Source organism: Astyanax mexicanus, chromosome 15 (genome assembly GCF_023375975.1).
Source record: "Astyanax mexicanus isolate ESR-SI-001 chromosome 15, AstMex3_surface, whole genome shotgun sequence".
NCBI classification, from domain to species: Eukaryota; Metazoa; Chordata; class Actinopteri; order Characiformes; family Acestrorhamphidae; genus Astyanax; species Astyanax mexicanus.
Window position 1 is genome coordinate 1,692,873 of NC_064422.1, and position 19,722 is coordinate 1,712,594.

General features: G+C 37.9%; 1 protein-coding gene across 6 annotated transcripts in view; it reads right to left on the reverse strand.

The window, feature by feature from the left end:
• The window catches only part of adam11 (ADAM metallopeptidase domain 11), a 174,339-nt gene that overhangs the window by 54,681 nt on the left and 99,936 nt on the right, over positions 1-19,722 (reverse strand). For all 6 annotated transcript variants that reach the window (XM_049464714.1, XM_049464713.1, XM_049464715.1 and 3 more), the window contains 6 exons: positions 18,414-18,517; positions 17,658-17,732; positions 17,435-17,506; positions 9,632-9,798; positions 6,772-6,856; positions 6,272-6,362 (listed from right to left, as the gene is read on the reverse strand). In XM_049464714.1, the coding sequence (XP_049320671.1) occupies positions 6,272-6,362; positions 6,772-6,856; positions 9,632-9,798; positions 17,435-17,506; positions 17,658-17,732; positions 18,414-18,517 (594 nt within the window). The remainder of the gene's footprint in view (positions 1-6,271; positions 6,363-6,771; positions 6,857-9,631; positions 9,799-17,434; positions 17,507-17,657; positions 17,733-18,413; positions 18,518-19,722) is intronic.

The following is a 19,722-nucleotide window of genomic DNA, read 5'->3' on the forward strand; positions in this document are numbered from 1 at the left end:
CTACCCACACACAGCAGTGGAGCATCGTTAAAGTTCCCCTAGTGTCCATTCCTCTATTTTACAAACACAGAGCAGTGAAGCATCGTTAGAGCTCCCCCTAGTGTCCATTCCACCATTCTACCCACACACAGCAGGGAATCACCGTTAGAGCGCCCCCTAGTGTCCAGGCTCTATTCTACAAACACACAGCAGTAGAGCATCGTTAGAGCTCCCCCTAGTGTCTATTCCTCTATTCTAACCACACACAGCATTGGAGCACCGTTAGAGCTCATCTATTGCTGTGTCTCTATTCAGGGGCTGCATCCTTCGAAGGACTCATTTGAAGGTCGATTACGTCACCGCGGTGCGACTAGGCAGTCCCATTTCGAAGACTCCTTCAAATGCGGCCGACAAATGCAGCCTACTTTTCCTCGGAAAAGAAGGATGCACCGGGTGTATTCTTCACAGCCTACAGTATCCCAAGATTCATTGCGCGCCGGCTTATTTCAGCACGAAAAGGGTGGAGTCGGCAGCGGAGTTGGCTGTATTATGTGGTATATGTAGTATTATGTAGTTTATATTAGAAATATTATTTATACGTCATATCATTTATATTATTTAATTTATGTGTATATATATATATAAGTATTATTTAGTATATATATGTAGTATCATGTTTATGTTGTTATTTGTTAATAGTTTGTAGATATATAAATACTTATATATTTTCTTACATAAACTAAATCATATATATATATGTGTGTGTGTATGAATTAATGTATTATTTAGTTTATTTATAAGTATTGTTTAGTTTATATATAAATACATAATACTATATCATATATATATAATAAATAATATAACATAATACTTTATTCAAATTTATTCTCTTTTTTCCAACTTTATTTCAAACACCCTTTTATTTGTTTATGTTTAGTTCCACCCGTTGACATTTAAAATATTTAAGTAACTGCACAGTTAAATAACCTGGACTAACAGCTCTGACTTTGGTTGTGGCGGGTAGAATCTCAAACAGGAAACAGGAAATACTTCGTAGGGTAGACTGTCCCATTTCAGTACTGCACACCTTCATAGACTTAGGCTGCGTCCAGAAACCCCAAAAGTGTCTCCTTTTTCCTACCGATCCTCCTCCTCTCCTCCGTGACCCGGAAACTGACGCCATCTTGCCGCCTGTCCGAATACCGTAGGAGACGAAAGAAGCCGCTTAAAATCCACCTGTAGTACGCTTCCATTGGAGGATACATCAGTGTATCCTACTCCGGAAGACTTTTAAGGATTTTCCAATGACATCACTGCATCCACGCCCACAGAGCACACGAAAATGGGGAAGGCAACACCCAAATATACGTCATAAACATATTAATTAACTAGGTTCCTTATCTAATTAAACAGCCAGTAAAGCACTAATATATGTTTTTGTTTAGATAAGCTGTATGCTCAGTAAAACTTTATTAATGTTCCCATATTTGTAACATGATATATATATATATATCTCACTGGCCAGAGATGCGGCCAAAATGCGGCTGGGAGTAAGCAGGATTTTATTGGAATATCTGAATATTTAGCTGTGTGTGATAGTAATGTTCCATTGATGCTGTTTCATCTAATATTTTTTCACTTCAACATGTATGCAAAATATAATATGTATTATTATATTTATTATTTATTAAGATTTGTTATTTGTTTTATTACATTCAATGAAATCATATTTTACTATTAAAATAATTTAATATTTACATATGCAACCTTCATCACTGGCTAATCAGGCTGCACTTTGAAGCTTGATCTCTAGAATTTGGAATTGTGTTTATTGATCTCTCGTTTTTATTTTTGTATGTGGAGCTTTATTCAGAAGCTGTGATTGGCTGGGCAGTATCCGGCATGTGCTAAAAGTGAGCGTTGTGATTGGCTCAGTTCAACGGTAGTCAACATCCTATCTAAAAGGGATCAGCTGTCCCATTTCCCCAATTACAATATCATTAGAGCTCCCCCTAGTGTCCATTCCTCCATTCTACACACACACAGCAGTGGAGCGTCATTAGAGCTCCCCCTAGTGTCCATTCCTCCATTCTACACACACACAGCAGTGGAGCGTCATTAGAGCTCCCCCTAGTATTCTTTCCTCCATTCTACCCAATTACAGCAGTGGAGCATCGTTACAGCCTTAGACATCATATACACAGACGCCACATCGACTGACTCCGTCTATTGGAGCTGGCATGTCAGCGTGGTCATATTGGAGGAGTATGATTCAGGATGCTGTCACACTTTACAAGTACCTGCTACCCATTACCTAAACACAAGTGCATTTAATAGTCAGTAAAACAGAACATAACTGCAGATTCACAACAGTTTTTTTCTACAGTCACTAAGTTAGTTAGTAATTTTTTTTCACCGCTTTTACTGTTAATTCAGGGAGGTGTGTGAGGTTAGTTGTCCAAACAGGCACTGCCTTAACTGATGGATATTCTGCTGGCTCCCTCACTGCTTTGTAATTAGGTTTAGGAGCATAGTGGGGCTGATTAACAAACAGGTTCTTGAGTTAAGTCTGTGGTTGTATTCGGAATAACATTACTAATTAATAGCATACTACATAATACTCGCATACTAAATCTGCTTAAAGCTAGTATGCAGTATGCAGTATGTGACCAAACTAAGGATCTGTAGTGCACAGCGCTCCGATTTAGTGCTTCGCTTTAGCATTGTGCATGGGGTGGTGTACTGCATCCCATCATGCACTGCTGTCTCACTCCTACAGCTTGTTTCAGAAAAAAACAGGATGGCGGCTAGTGTGAGCGAGGAAGTAAGAAACAGCTGAAACTCAGAGTATAAATGTGAGCATACTTGGGGTTATGTTTTTTTTCTGAATTAGGCTTATAAAGTTCAAATTTAATAATATAATTTAATAAAAAGCTAATCTTATTAATATGTGCTATTCAAAGCTGAAATAGAAGAGGGTTAGCGGGTAGTCGACAGCTAAGCTAAAGGTGATTCAGTTGAATTAGTAGGGCTATAGCAGCAGCTAGAGCCTTCAAAATGTTTAAGTATTAATGGGTTTATTTTTTTAAATATGAACTTTTATTGCTGCAATTGTGTAAAAATAAATAAGAGTTTGTTTAGATGATCTTCTTGTTGCTATTTCCATGTATGAAAATAATGTATTGAAGTAAATACGAAGACGTAATTTAATATAACGGGAACGGGTTGGGGAGCTGCTGCTAAATGGTTGTAAGAATTGTTATAACTGCACTTACATTGAACTTCGAAATAAAAGCAGTAATTGCTTTTCTGGACACCAGTGCCAGACCTCCTTTTTGTCGTCCCCTTCCATCTCCTCCACGCACAGTTATAAGTTTTAATAATGGAAAGTTAGGAATTTTTCTTACATTAGCCTTGTATAAACCAGCTGTCAGTAGCTGAAAGAAATATATTTTTCTTCATAATGCTACTTTTATTAAACATAAATCACACTGTTTCACATATTTATATGTTTAACAAAATATTTTAAATACTGATAACATTTACAATAAGTGTACATCAATTAACCAAGCTTACAATTGTAACAGACATTGTAAAATGGTTGATTAAAGCCAAAACGAGTTATTAAATGACAAAAGTTTAAACATTATTTACCATTAAAATTATTTAAACTAATGGCTCAGATCATAATTAATTAACAGGATGTACTACATTTTTAAATATTAGTAGTTTAGGAATATGTGATTAATGTCTCGTTTAGAGTCAGTTAACAATCTATTTTAGATACTACTGACAATTGTTTTAGAAATCCACTTATTGTGATGCATTTTACTTCATAATGCCAAATCTTTCTTAAGCTAAATGTTAGTCTCTTCTATTCTGTTTCTTCATTTCTTTCCATTCTAAAAAATAACCGGTTCTGGTTGTTAAATTTTGTATATTTAAGAATGTCAAATTTGCTCAAAGTGTGATGTTACTTCTTCTTCTTATTGTCATAATTATGTCTTTATTGCACTGTATTATTATTATTATTATTATTATTATTATTATTACGAAATATCAGTTAAGGACAAGCTGGAAACTGCATTCCACAGCTAGGTTTTTAAGAGGGATTTTTTTTATAAAACAGTGTTATATGTTAACATATGGTTTTAATCATATGGTTGTGCCTAGATGACAGAACAGTATATATGACAGTACTGGTATGTTCTGAAGGCACTATTAGTTTGTTATGCTGTAGTTATACTGTATTCAACTGATTTGGTTAGTGTGGGCTATTGTAATGCATGTGTGAGGTGTGGCTGCTGTAATGAATAAATGGCAAATTCTGTACTTTTTTGTAATAAATTAAATATGGAGAAAGAATAATTGTTCACCTTTTTAATGTATTATTTATTATCACAGATAATAGTGTAGTAATAGATAGACACTGGAAGGAGGTACTTTCCCCACAGTACAGGGTCTCTATTAATACTCAGTCTCTGAGGTAAGATAATATTGTTGTACATTTTATGTGTCAGTATTTTAGTCATATTATGTGTTTGTTTTAAATAAACTGTAAAAGACTGGACTGTCAGTGCAGAGCAATAAATTATTTTAATACTATAATTGCAGATGGCTAGACAGAGACATTATAGACCTTAACAATGCTAAACGTGTATAATAATAATAATAATAATAATAATAATAATAATAATAATTATTATTATTATTATTATTATTAAGCTATAATAACCTAAAATAAGAATAATACTTTCATCTAACCAGCGCTAGCAAGTTAATTACTGGATATGTATAGATAGACAGATAGATGCTAAGTGGTGCTTGCTTGAGGTTTGCTAGACATTTACCTACCATATTTTTCACTCTATAAGGCGCACTTAAAATACTTTCACAAAATACACCCATCAGGTTGTAAGGGGCCACTACGCTGAAGTACAGCGTTTTAATGGGGTTTCAGTTTAGTTCTCCAGCAGTATTAGCAGTGTCCTGTAGTGAATTCCAGCTCACTGGTGCACTATAGCTAAAAGCAGATTTTTCCAGTTCACTAAAAACTTTTGGAACCTGGCAGCTGATCCAATCACTAGAGTGAGTCTGATAATTACAGTTTTTTACGTTCATCAATGAAGTGATGTATTCTGGCAAATGACCGGAAAGTGTCTTATAAATATGTGTCTATAAAAATAACCCAGCTTCTGTCTGCATTTACTGATTAGTTTAGTTATGTGTGGTTTAAAACTGAGTTTATCATCCAGCCATGTGCCAAGATATCAATACTCTGTGACTTCTCTCAATGCTGGATTCTTCCAGGGTTGTAATATTTACAGTACTAAAAGTGGTGTTTAGAGATCTGGAAAACAACATAAACTTAGTTTTCATGGAATTTAAAACTAGTTTGTGCTTATACAATGCAACTTGTAAGGCATTAAATGAGCTTTGTAATTTTCTTGTTGCAGCCTGAACAGAATCAGCTGAGCAATATAAAATTGTGTCATCTGCATAAAGCCACTAACCGCTTTAGCCGCTAACCGTGCTAAGCACTAGCTCTTTCACTGTTCATTGGCCAATATTATCGACCTGTAGCCTGCTGCTTACCCCAGCTGGCACTGCTGGAGCAGTATTAGCATTATCTGCTAACCGTGCTAAGCGCTAGCTCTTTCGCCGTTCAGAGGTGAGTCTTATTATTTTTTTTGTTTTGTTTACTTAGCTTAGCTTTACAGGTCTCACCGCTGCTAAATTAAAAGGAAAACATGCCTGTTTCTAGTGTCGCATAAGACGCTTTATGTATGAAAATAGACAAGAAAATAAATGTTCATTGATAGTGTGCCTTATAATCTGGGGAGCTTATGGTGTGAAAAATATGGGTAATAAGGTGTTTGTAAATGGTTGCTAGGTATTCATTATCATATCCAATGTGGTTTCTGAGGTGCTAGGTTTTTCCTATGGTGCTTTCTGTAGATGCTAATGTGTTGCTAAATGGTTGCTGTTGTATCCAGAATAGTTGCTAAGCTGTTGTTGTTGTTGTTGTTGTTTGCACTATAATGAAACTTTCAGTGTTTTAAGCGTTTTTGTGCCTCTAGTTTTAAACATCATAACAAGTGAAATGAACCTAGTAGGTATAATCCAGAAAAGCAGTTTAAGAACATGAGGAAAAACCAATGAGAGTAACCAAGTCCTAGAAGGGGAACCCACGCTTATCTGGCCTGCACTTTTCAGATTAAAATCAGGATCTGTCCTAATGATCCCACTGTGAAGTGCTGTCAGCTGGTTGTAAATAGTTATGTTGACTTACCTGCCGTGGCACGTTCTTTATTCCACATCATGCCCAGGTTCTGCCCTAAACTCTGGCAAAGTGTGATGGCCATGGGTCCAACATTCCCATACTAAACACACATTCAACAGGGAAAAGCTACAAGGTCATTGCAAGTTGGGTCAGTGAAACGAATAACAAATCTAGAGACATTCCAGTGAAATGTACTTTTTTGGAGTTTTAATTGAAAGTAGCATGGGATGGACCTGATTTGGTGATTTGGTAAGGGAAGTTAGTGATCTAGGGTCCCTTGTGGTCTAAGACTTAGCTATTGGGGCTATCCTATCAGTTAAGTTATTTGATGAATTAGTGAGTTAGCCATTTAAACACTAGCCATGACAGCTTTTTCAACATGTGGTGAGTTATTTATGCAGGGGCTAGGTGGTGAGTTAATCATTTAGTGAGTTAGCTGGCAATAACATGTGGGTTAATGATTTGGTGACTTAACTATCAATCAGAATTAAGTTAAGAACATGTCCTACCTCATTTACTCCTCCTCCTCGTGTCAGAGAGCAAATGCCCTCGATGTAGGCCGTGCCACTACGGGCACTGTGAAATGTACGCCCCCTAGAAGAAGAGAGGCATATTTCCTTTTTTATCAATAACATTAACACAATGTGGATTTAAGAATTAGAAAGTAGACTTACTACTCGGATTTGATTACCGCTTTCGAAGCACATATATTTTTTTGCATGTTTATTAAATGTTTCAGATCATCAAACAAATAAAACAATGGTCAAAGACAACACAAGTAAACACAAAATGCAGTGTTTCAATTAAGGGACAAAAAATCCAAACCTATAGACCGTTTTAATGAGGAAAACAATAACAAAGCTACTGCGCATGTCTGTTCCTTCGACGCTTCTGGTGGCGCTATTTTCAACTATACAGCGGTCAAAAGAGATCGCATATTTCGCTCCCGAACACAGAACAAACACGCTATAGTCAGAAATTAGTAAAAAGTGATCAAACCTCTTCTCCTGATCCTTTATATAAGGATTTAAAAGGGAGAAGTTTTTTTCCTCTGATTTAAAACGCTTGCCAAAGATGACCTACCCAGATGTGATCACTACCTTGTTGAAACGGAGTGTGTTTACACCAGAGAGGCAGTGAAAGCGCACCGCAGTTTGGACGCATATAATTACTTCCTCAGTGGAAAAGTTGGGGATATTTGTTCCTGTAGTAGAGAAGCATCACTATAGTGTATGGTGAGGTTGTAGCAAGTCAAACGCTGTCCAACACGTACTCTGCATGATTTATAGATCAGAAGGAGGGAGACGTTGTGAGCGGACGCTGTAACTGCAGGCAGGTCAGCAGTGTGAAAAACCAAAGCAGGCGTGTTTACTATGGAGGACCAAAAATGACATAAGTATAAATAAATAAATATTTAAATAAATAAATAAATGTTGACATAAATAAATGCACATATAAATGAATGAATAAATATATAAATAAGAAACGTATTTATTAATTAATTAATTAATTTATTTACCTAGACAATTATTTGTGCATGTATTTATATATATATATATATATATATATATATATATATATATATATATATATATATATATATATATATATATATATTTATTTATTTATATGTGCATTTATTTATATATTTATTCATTTCAACATTTATTTCTTAATTTATTTATTTATATATTTATACATTTATATGTGTATTTATTTATACTTATGTCATTTTTGGTCCTCCATAGTTTACTTGTTTAAAGAACAATTTGACCTGATTTTCAGTGTTTGTGACTCTCAGATTAGGGGAAGTTTGCACTCATGTTAAATTAAAAAGTTACGTCCACTGTTTTGAACGCTGTTTACCGCTAAACGGAAGTGTCCTAGTAACAGCTACGTCACTTCCTACGCTCATGAATATTCCTCTGAAATGGTCTATATGGTCCTGTGTGAAAAAATGTTTGTTTTATCACACCCAGGCCTGATTACTGACCTCCAGCACAGAGATGTCTTATCCAAGAACTGCAGGCATCACTTGCCTCAGTTAGGGTTAGCATTCATAACTCCACCATAAAAAAGAAACTGGAAAAAATTGGCTGCATGGCAGAGTGCAAACATAAAATACACTGCTGAGCAAAAAGAACATTAAGGCTCATCTCACTTTTGCAAGAAAACATCTTGATGATCCACAAAACCTTTGAAATAAATACTCTCTCTTTTCTTTACTGATGAGACAAAAGTTTAAATATTTGAAAGGTTTGTGTCTCACTACATCTGATGTAAAAGTAACACTGCACCATACCTACAGTAAAACATGGTGGTGGTGGTGTGATGGTCTGGGTCTGATTAACTGATTCAGGACCTTGAAGACTTAAATGGAACCATGAATTCTCTTCACTACCAAAAAATCTTGAAGGAGAATGTCTGGCCATCTGATTCTCACTTTAAGCTGAAACAAACTTATGTTCTGCAGCAGGACAATGATCCAAATAAAAAAAGTCTTGACCTGAATCCTACTGAGATGCTGTGGCATGAGCTTATTTAATATTATTATTTGTTTAATGATCTGAAACATTTGTAAGTAGAAAACATGCAAAAAAAAGAAATCATTAAGGTGGCAAACACATTCAGACCACTGTTGATACTGATTCTATTGTAACTCATACTTAAAACTTCATTGCTTACATTTTAGAACCACCACAGCATTTCTGGAATGTGATCTGGTCTTAATCTGATCAAACTCGCAAATAAACTCATTATAATTGAGCTAAACAGCTGTTCAGGTGCAGTTTTACCATATATTTTACCCTGACCGTTACAAGAGCTATACAATACAATGCTACAAATGCTGCTTAGATGTTTCCACACTGAACTGAGTATGTTCAGTGCTCAATGCTCACGCCTGTGTTTCTCCACTTGTGCAGATATCTCATTGAAAACACTGTGTTTGAAAGCGAAGCAGCGAATTTTCTGCATTCAGTATTTCAGCAGCTTCACACAGCACAAGTATATACACTGGCCTGAAACACAGAACTTTCTTACAGTGTTTACTTTCTGGCTCCTGCGACAGACAGCTCTGACAATCGGAGGAGATAACCTGCTTGCTTGTTTTGTTGTGATGCATTTTAGTGTGTTTGTTTGTGCCTGTGTGAAACCAAATCAAAATAAGGGGATATAAAATATTTCAAATAAACGAACTTATCAACCAATATGGCTCAGAAAAAACAGCAACAGGTGTGAAAACACCCTTAAGAGGAGTTCACTAACTATTAAATTAGTAGCAATAATTAGATCAAGCACAGGTGTTAATCAATTTTTTTTGCAGCAAAACAACACAAAAACAAAAGACAAAGGGTTATAAAAACTCACGAAAATAGATGTGCTGCATCACTTTTGTCTTTGATGTTCTCCCTCCTGTACTTCATAAAGTCACGCAAGGTCGTCAGAGGGTCATCTCCCACATACACCATATTCTGAGCTGACCACGTTTCCATAGCAACAAGCACAATCCGAGTGTTAAGCTGTTCTTTGTAAATCTAAAAATGACACACACACAATTAACTTGTAGAAACATTTCCAGAAACATTACCATGCTACTTTTCATTGATTACAAATAACTAGAGTTCAATGGTAATGGATTTTCATGGTACGATAACTGTCTCATAAAATACCATGGTTATTAGCAGAATAATACAAATAAACAGAATTATAAATCTGAATAAAAGGGCTATATAACCTCAGGGCACTGGGCGTGAGCCACAAGCATTTCAAGCAGTTCACCCACCAAAGTGCAGGGCTATTGTTTAAGCGCTATTAGTTCCAAAAAACCTTCCCATCAATAAACTGAGAAATGTAGCTACCAAACAACCAATCAAAAAATAGCATTATTGTATCTGTTTAGTTGTTAAGTAATTGCTCATTTTCAGCTATTTGAAACTTGTGTTTAGTCCTATTGTTGCACACATTAATAAAAAAATATATTTTTTTATCTCTTTCTTTACTAAGTACTGCCAAACTGGAAAAAACGGATGTAGTAGTAGACCATTATATGCTTCTGTTTACTCTGCAGCTTGCTTGGCACTAAATTATCTTTGTCTTTGCCCTGTTTACTCCTGGAACCACAATGCTTCAAGCCCCTGTACTGAAGGCCTCAATAAAGGCATTTGCAACTTATGTATGGAAATAAATTGATAAAATACAGAAATTGTTTAGAAGCTGTAGTTTACTATAGTCTGTGTGCGGCCCATTTTCTGACATAGGAAAAGCAAAAGCCCTAAATCGGAGGCGGTGTGTACAATCTGAATTTGTGTGTATGATTTCAATCAGTGTGTATGATCTGAATTAATGTGCACAATCTGAATTGTATGTACTATTCAAATGTGTAATCTGAACGGGTGTGTATGATCTGAATTGGTGTGTATGATCTGAATTGGTGTGTATGATCTGAGTTGGTGTGTATGATCTGAATTGGTGTGTATGATCTGAGTTGGTGTGTATGATCTGAATTGGTGTGTATGATCTGAGTTGGTGTGTATGATCTGAATTGGTGTGTATGATCTGAATTGGTGTGTATGATCTGAGTTGGTGTGTATGATCTGAGTTGGTGTGTATGATCTGAATTGGTGTGTATGATCTGAGTTGGTGTGTATGATCTGAATTGGTGTGTATGATCTGAGTTGGTGTGTATGATCTGAGTTGGTGTGTATGATCTGAATTGGTGTGTATGATCTGAATTGGTGTGTATGATCTGAGTTGGTGTGTATGATCTGAGTTGGTGTGTATGATCTGAACGGGTGTGTATGATCTGAATTGGTGTGTATGATCTGAATTGGTGTGTATGATCTGAGTTGGTGTGTATGATCTGAACGGGTGTGTATGATCTGAATTGGTGTGTATGATCTGAACGGGTGTGTATGATCTGAATTGGTGTGTATGATCTGAATTGGTGTGTATGATCTGAACGGGTGTGTATGATCTGAATTGGTGTGTATGATCTGAATTGGTGTGTATGATCTGAATTGGTGTGTATGATCTGAACGGGTGTGTATGATCTGAATTGGTGTGTATGATCTGAATTGGTGTGTATGATCTGAATTGGTGTGTATGATCTGAACGGGTGTGTATGATCTGAATTGGTGTGTATGATCTGAATTGGTGTGTATGATCTGAATTGGTGTGTATGATCTGAATTGGTGTGTATGATCTGAGTTGGTGTGTATGATCTGAGTTGGTGTGTATGATCTGAGTTGGTGTGTATGATCTGAACGGGTGTGTATGATCTGAATTGGTGTGTATGATCTGAGTTGGTGTGTATGATCTGAATTGGTGTGTATGATCTGAACGGGTGTGTATGATCTGAGTTGGTGTGTATGATCTGAAAATTGGTGTGTATGATCTGAGTTGGTGTGTATGATCTGAGTTGGTGTGTATGATCTGAATTGGTGTGTATGATCTGAATTGGTGTGTATGATCTGAGTTGGTGTGTATGATCTGAACGGGTGTGTATGATCTGAGTTGGTGTGTATGATCTGAGTTGGTGTGTATGATCTGAGTTGGTGTGTATGATCTGAGTTGGTGTGTATGATCTGAATTGGTGTGTATGATCTGAATTGGTGTGTATGATCTGAATTGGTGTGTATGATCTGAATTGGTGTGTATGATCTGAATTGGTGTGTATGATCTGAATTGGTGTGTATGATCTGAATTGGTGTGTATGATCTGAGTTGGTGTGTATGATCTGAATTGGTGTGTATGATCTGAACGGGTGTGTATGATCTGAGTTGGTGTGTATGATCTGAGTTGGTGTGTATGATCTGAACGGGTGTGTATGATCTGAGTTGGTGTGTATGATCCGAGTTGGTGTGTATGATCTGAACGGGTGTGTATGATCTGAGTTGGTGTGTATGATCTGAGTTGGTGTGTATGATCTGAACGGGTGTGTATGATCTGAGTTGGTGTGTATGATCTGAGTTAGTGTGTATGATCTGAACGGGTGTGTATGATCTGAATTGGTGTGTATGATCTGAACGGGTGTGTTTGATCTGAATTGGTGTGTATGATCTGAACGGGTGTGTATGATCTGAATTGGTGTGTATGATCTGAACGGGTGTGTATGATCTGAATTGGTGTGTATGATCTGAACGGGTGTGTTTGATCTGAATTGGTGTGTATGATCTGAACGGGTGTGTATGATCTGAGTTGGTGTGTATGATCTGAGTTGGTGTGTATGATCTGAACGGGTGTGTATGATCTGAGTTGGTGTGTATGATCTGAACGGGTGTGTATGATCTGAGTTGGTGTGTATGATCTGAGTTGGTGTGTATGATCTGAACGGGTGTGTATGATCTGAGTTGGTGTGTATGATCTGAATTGGTGTGTATGATCTGAAAAGGTGTGTATGATCTGAAAAGGTGTGTATGATCTGAGTTGGTGTGTATGATCTGAGTTGGTGTGTATGATCTGAACGGGTGTGTATGATCTGAGTTGGTGTGTATGATCTGAATGGGTGTGTATGATCTGAGTTGGTGTGTATGATCTGAATTGGTGTGTATGATCTGAGTTGGTGTGTATGATCTGAATTGGTGTGTATGATCTGAGTTGGTGTGTATGATCTGAGTTGGTGTGTATGATCTGAATTGGTGTGTATGATCTGAATTGGGGTGTATGATCTGAATTGGTGTGTATGATCTGAATTGGTGTGTATGATCTGAGTTGGTGTGTATGATCTGAGTTGGTGTGTATGATCTGAGTTGGTGTGTATGATCTGAATTGGTGTGTATGATCTGAATTGGTGTGTATGATCTGAACGGGTACGTATGATCTGAATTGGTGTGTATGATCTGAACGGTTGTGTATGATCTGAGTTGGTGTGTATGATCTGAACGGGTGTGTACGATCTGAGTTGGTGTGTATGATCTGAATTGGGGTGTATGATCTGAATTGGTGTGTATGATCTGAATTGGTGTGTATGATCTGAGTTGGTGTGTATGATCTGAGTTGGTGTGTATGATCTGAACGGTTGTGTATGATCTGAGTTGGTGTGTATGATCTGAACGGTTGTGTACGATCTGAATTGGTGTGTATGATCTGAGTTGGTGTGTATGATCTGAATTGGTGTGTATGATCTGAATTGGTGTGTATGATCTGAGTTGGTGTGTATGATCTGAGTTGGTGTGTATGATCTGAGTTGGTGTGTATGATCTGAATTGGGGTGTATGATCTGAACGGGTATGTATGATCTGAATTGGTGTGTATGATCTGAACGGGTATGTATGATCTGAATTGGTGTGTATGATCTGAACGGTTGTGTATGATCTGAATTGGTGTGTATGATCTGAGTTGGTGTGTATGATCTGAATTGGTGTGTATGATCTGAATTGGTGTGTATGATCTGAATTGGTGTGTATGATCTGAATTGGTGTGTATGATCTGAATTGGTGTGTATGATCTGAGTTGGTGTGTATGATCTGAATTGGTGTGTATGATCTGAATTGGTGTGTATGATCTGAGTTGGTGTGTATGATCTGAATTGGTGTGTATGATCTGAACGGGTGTGTATGATCTGAGTTGGTGTGTATGATCTGAGTTGGTGTGTATGATCTGAGTTGGTGTGTATGATCTGAACGGGTGTGTATGATCTGAGTTGGTGTGTATGATCCGAGTTGGTGTGTATGATCTGAACGGGTGTGTATGATCTGAACGGGTGTGTATGATCTGAGTTGGTGTGTATGATCTGAACGGGTGTGTATGATCTGAGTTGGTGTGTATGATCTGAACGGGTACGTATGATCTGAATTGGTGTGTATGATCTGAACGGGTGTGTATGATCTGAGTTGGTGTGTATGATCTGAACGGGTGTGTATGATCTGAGTTAGTGTGTATGATCTGAACGGGTGTGTTTGATCTGAATTGGTGTGTATGATCTGAACGGGTGTGTATGATCTGAGTTGGTGTGTATGATCTGAGTTGGTGTGTATGATCTGAGTTGGTGTGTATGATCTGAGTTGGTGTGTATGATCTGAATTGGTGTGTATGATCTGAAAAGGTGTGTATGATCTGAAAAGGTGTGTATGATCTGAGTTGGTGTGTATGATCTGAACGGGTGTGTATGATCTGAGTTAGTGTGTATGATCTGAACGGGTACGTATGATCTGAATTGGTGTGTATGATCTGAACGGGTGTGTATGATCTGAGTTGGTGTGTATGATCTGAACGGGTGTGTATGATCTGAGTTAGTGTGTATGATCTGAACGGGTGTGTTTGATCTGAATTGGTGTGTATGATCTGAACGGGTGTGTATGATCTGAGTTGGTGTGTATGATCTGAGTTGGTGTGTATGATCTGAGTTGGTGTGTATGATCTGAGTTAGTGTGTATGATCTGAACGGGTGTGTTTGATCTGAATTGGTGTGTATGATCTGAACGGGTGTGTATGATCTGAGTTGGTGTGTATGATCTGAAAAGGTGTGTATGATCTGAAAAGGTGTGTATGATCTGAGTTGGTGTGTATGATCTGAGTTGGTGTGTATGATCTGAACGGGTGTGTATGATCTGAGTTGGTGTGTATGATCTGAATGGGTGTGTATGATCTGAGTTGGTGTGTATGATCTGAATTGGTGTGTATGATCTGAGTTGGTGTGTATGATCTGAATTGGTGTGTATGATCTGAGTTGGTGTGTATGATCTGAGTTGGTGTGTATGATCTGAATTGGTGTGTATGATCTGAATTGGGGTGTATGATCTGAGTTGGTGTGTATGATCTGAATTGGTGTGTATGATCTGAATTGGGGTGTATGATCTGAGTTGGTGTGTATGATCTGAGTTGGTGTGTATGATCTGAGTTGGTGTGTATGATCTGAATTGGGGTGTATGATCTGAACGGGTACGTATGATCTGAATTGGTGTGTATGATCTGAACGGTTGTGTATGATCTGAGTTGGTGTGTACGATCTGAACGGGTGTGTACGATCTGAATTGGTGTGTATGATCTGAATTGGTGTGTATGATCTGAGTTGGTGTGTATGATCTGAACGGTTGTGTATGATCTGAGTTGGTGTGTATGATCTGAACGGGTGTGTACGATCTGAATTGGTGTGTATGATCTGAGTTGGTGTGTATGATCTGAATTGGTGTGTATGATCTGAATTGGTGTGTATGATCTGAGTTGGTGTGTATTATCTGAGTTGGTGTGTATGAGCTGAGTTGGTGTGTATGATCTGAATTGGGGTGTATGATCTGAACGGGTATGTATGATCTGAATTGGTGTGTATGATCTGAACGGGTATGTATGATCTGAATTGGTGTGTATGATCTGAACGGTTGTGTATGATCTGAATTGGTGTGTATGATCTGAGTTGGTGTGTATGATCTGAGTTGGTGTGTATGATCTGAGTTGGTGTGTATGATCTGAATTGGGGTGTATGATCTGAACGGGTACGTATGATCTGAATTGGGGTGTATGATCTGAACGGTTGTGTATGATCTGAGTTGGTGTGTATGATCTGAACGGTTGTGTATGATCTGAGTTGGTGTGTATGATCTGAGTTGGTGTGTATGATCTGAGTTGGTGTGTATGATCTGAGTTGGTGTGTATGATCTGAATTGGGGTGTATGATCTGAATTGGTGTGTATGATCTGAATTGGTGTGTATGATCTGAGTTGGTGTGTATGATCTGAGTTGGTGTGTATGATCTGAGTTGGTGTGTATGATCTGAACGGTTGTGTATGATCTGAGTTGGTGTGTATGATCTGAGTTGGTGTGTATGATCTGAGTTGGTGTGTATGATCTGAACGGGTGTGTATGATCTGAGTTGGTGTGTATGATCTGAGTTGGTGTGTATGATCTGAATTGGTGTGTATGATCTGAATTGGTGTGTATGATCTGAATTGGTGTGTATGATCTGAGTTGGTGTGTATGATCTGAGTTGGTGTGTATGATCTGAGTTGGTGTGTATGATCTGAGTTGGTGTGTATGATCTGAGTTGGTGTGTATGATCTGAGTTGGTGTGTATGATCTGAGTTGGTGTGTATGATCTGAATTGGTGTGTATGATCTGAATTGGTGTGTATGATCTGAGTTGGTGTGTATGATCTGAATTGGTGTGTATGATCTGAATTGGTGTGTATGATCTGAGTTGGTGTGTATGATCTGAATTGGTGTGTATGATCTGAGTTGGTGTGTATGATCTGAATTGGTGTGTATGATCTGAATTGGTGTGTATGATCTGAATTGGTGTGTATGATCTGAATTGGTGTGTATGATCTGAATTGGTGTGTATGATCTGAGTTGGTGTGTATGATCTGAGTTGGTGTGTATGATCTGAGTTGGTGTGTATGATCTGAGTTGGTGTGTATGATCTGAGTCGGTGTGTATGATCTGAATTGGTGTGTATGATCTGAGTTGGTGTGTATGATCTGAGTTGGTGTGTATGATCTGAACGGGTGTGTATGATCTGAGTTGGTGTGTATGATCTGAGTTGGTGTGTATGATCTGAGTTGGTGTGTATGATCTGAACGGGTGTGTATGATCTGAGTTGGTGTGTATGATCTGAGTTGGTGTGTATGATCTGAATTGGTGTGTATGATCTGAATTGGTGTGTATGATCTGAATTGGTGTGTATGATCTGAGTTGGTGTGTATGATCTGAGTTGGTGTGTATGATCTGAGTTGGTGTGTATGATCTGAGTTGGTGTGTATGATCTGAATTGGTGTGTATGATCTGAATTGGTGTGTATGATCTGAGTTGGTGTGTATGATCTGAACGGGTACGTATGATCTGAATTGGTGTGTATGATCTGAACGGTTGTGTATGATCTGAGTTGGTGTGTATGATCTGAGTTGGTGTGTATGATCTGAACGGTTGTGTATGATCTGAATTGGTGTGTATGATCTGAGTTGGTGTGTATGATCTGAATTGGTGTGTATGATCTGAATTGGTGTGTATGATCTGAATTGGTGTGTATGATCTGAATTGGTGTGTATGATCTGAATTGGTGTGTACGATCTGAGTTGGTGTGTATGATCTGAATTGGTGTGTATGATCTGAGTTGGTGTGTATGATCTGAGTTGGTGTGTACGATCTGAATTGGTGTGTATGATCTGAGTTGGTGTGTATGATCTGAATTGGTGTGTATGATCTGAGTTGGTGTGTATGATCTGAGTTGGTGTGTACGCACTGCGTCTGCCATGTTAACAACGGCTTTCGCAAAGTTGCGCGTCTGGGCATTCGATCTGCGCATCTGCACAAACTGAAACAGACAGTGTGTTATAGTTTACAAACACAAACTCATGCACTTACTCACACACACACACAAACTTACTTTCACACACAAACTCACTCACACAAACTCTCACTCACTCACTCACTCGCATACACTCTCACACTTCACTCAGTTTTACCAGGTCGTAGTCATTCACCACCAACAGCTCCACATATTTGGTCTCAGTCTGAACGCTGCGCTGTGGCTTCCGGATCTGCACTCCAAACACAGACACAAAATGTATCTTTTAGTGCCTTTTAGTTTCTCACTGACCTATCAATGACCTTTTTTCTGATTGCCATTTCACCTAAAATATGTGAATGCATTTGCTTTTGTGACATCATAAAACACTAAACCAATAAAGACCGCATCATAAGCATGATAAATAAAAAAGAAAAAGACATGAAACAGCAAAACAGAGATTAATAAAAGTAAATGAATTTAACACTAGCAGACAAGCAATTATAATTAAACATTAAATGTAAATAAAAACAGAAAAATACACACCATCACAAACGAAAACAAAAAGAGGATATAATGAGAGAATTATAAGTTGCAGCTTAGATTCTCCCAGTTCAGGAAACTCTCAGAACCTTATTGCTGATCCAGGAACCGGAGCGAGTCTGATCTTTTCCTCTTTTTTTAAAGATTAATTTAATGTAATGTTAGATGGCATGTGGCCAGTGAGTGCTTTGCATAGTAAGACAGAGAGCTGAGTGGAGGACTAGGAGGAGTCTCGGGGCTTCAGGCAATTAGCTAGCGCTGATGTCTGTAAATCATATGTATCACACATAACCAATCACTGATTTACTTAGGAGTTTCTGTTCTAGCATGTGTGTCACTTAATGAAATAATCATTTAAATAACAAATCTCCAGTCTGTGTGAAATGCCCACCTGCCTTTTGGCCCGTCTCAGTCCATAAGTGAAGGTGGGAAACTCCACTGGAAAGAATTGGTCATCTTCAGCAGTAGAGTCTCTTTCAGTGTCCCGGGAGCATTCTGTCAGAGAGCGAGAGAGAGAGAGATAAAAGCTCCTTCTCATCAGTTTACAGCCGATCAATAGAGGAATATAATACTGCACTATGATCCACAAAGGATCAATACACTGCAGACAGAGGGAATAAAAATCGGTTGGTGTGTGTGTGTGAGAGAGACAGAGAGAGAGAGAAAGAGAGAGATTTGCAGATTAGAACAAGAGGCATATTGCCATTTAGCATCACCTAAACACACTTGTCATATAATGAGCTGCAACCGAGGTCAAAAGGGAATAGGAGGTGTTGCACTCATACCCTACACTGTACACATGGCTGTGTCCTTAGCTAAGGCATTTCTTTCTTTATTCCTTCTTTCAAGTGGTCCTGTTCTGGTTGAGATATTGTATTGCTCAAATTGGACAAATTCAATTCAATTCAACTTCATTTTCATTATATTAATAATATTAGTATTTCTACTTTTCAATGTGTCTGCTTAAAGCTACAACCTACAAATAAAAATCAGAATACAATGATTTGCAAATCCTTTTAACATGTATTTAATTGAAAACACTAAAAAGAAAATATATTTAATGTTCAAACGGATATATTTTATTGATTTTTGCAAATATTTAATAATTTTGAATTTGATGCTGCAACACATTCCAAAGAAGTTGGGACACGGTCGAGTTTACCACTGTGTTACATCACCTTTCCTTTTACCAACACTCCATAAGCGTTTAGGAACTGAGGACACTAAGAGTTAAACTTTGTAGGTGGAAGTTATTCCCATTCTTCAGCTGCACAACAGCCTGGCGTCTCCATTGTCTTACATTTTTAATAGGTGACAGATCTGAACTGCAGGCAGGCCAATCTAGTACTTACACTCTTTTACTACAAAGCCATGTAGTGTTGTTAGGTTGACTGAACTGGAAGTGTTCAGTCTGTATTTGGGTGTTCAGGGTGTGGTTGGTGTATGTTGGTGTTGGGTTGAATGAACTGGAATTAATCATCTGCATCTAAATCAGAGCCTGAATTTCTTTTTCCTGGCTTTATACACTGCAAGCCAGCAGCAGAGAAAAGCAACATGTCCTAGCAAGTACCTGAATACATTCATTAGAATGGGTATCCACAAACATTTGGTGTGTGTGTGTGTGTTTGTGTGAGTGTGTGTGTGTGTGTGTGTGTTTGTGTGAGTGTGTGTGTGTGTGTGTGTTTGTGTGTGTGTGTGTG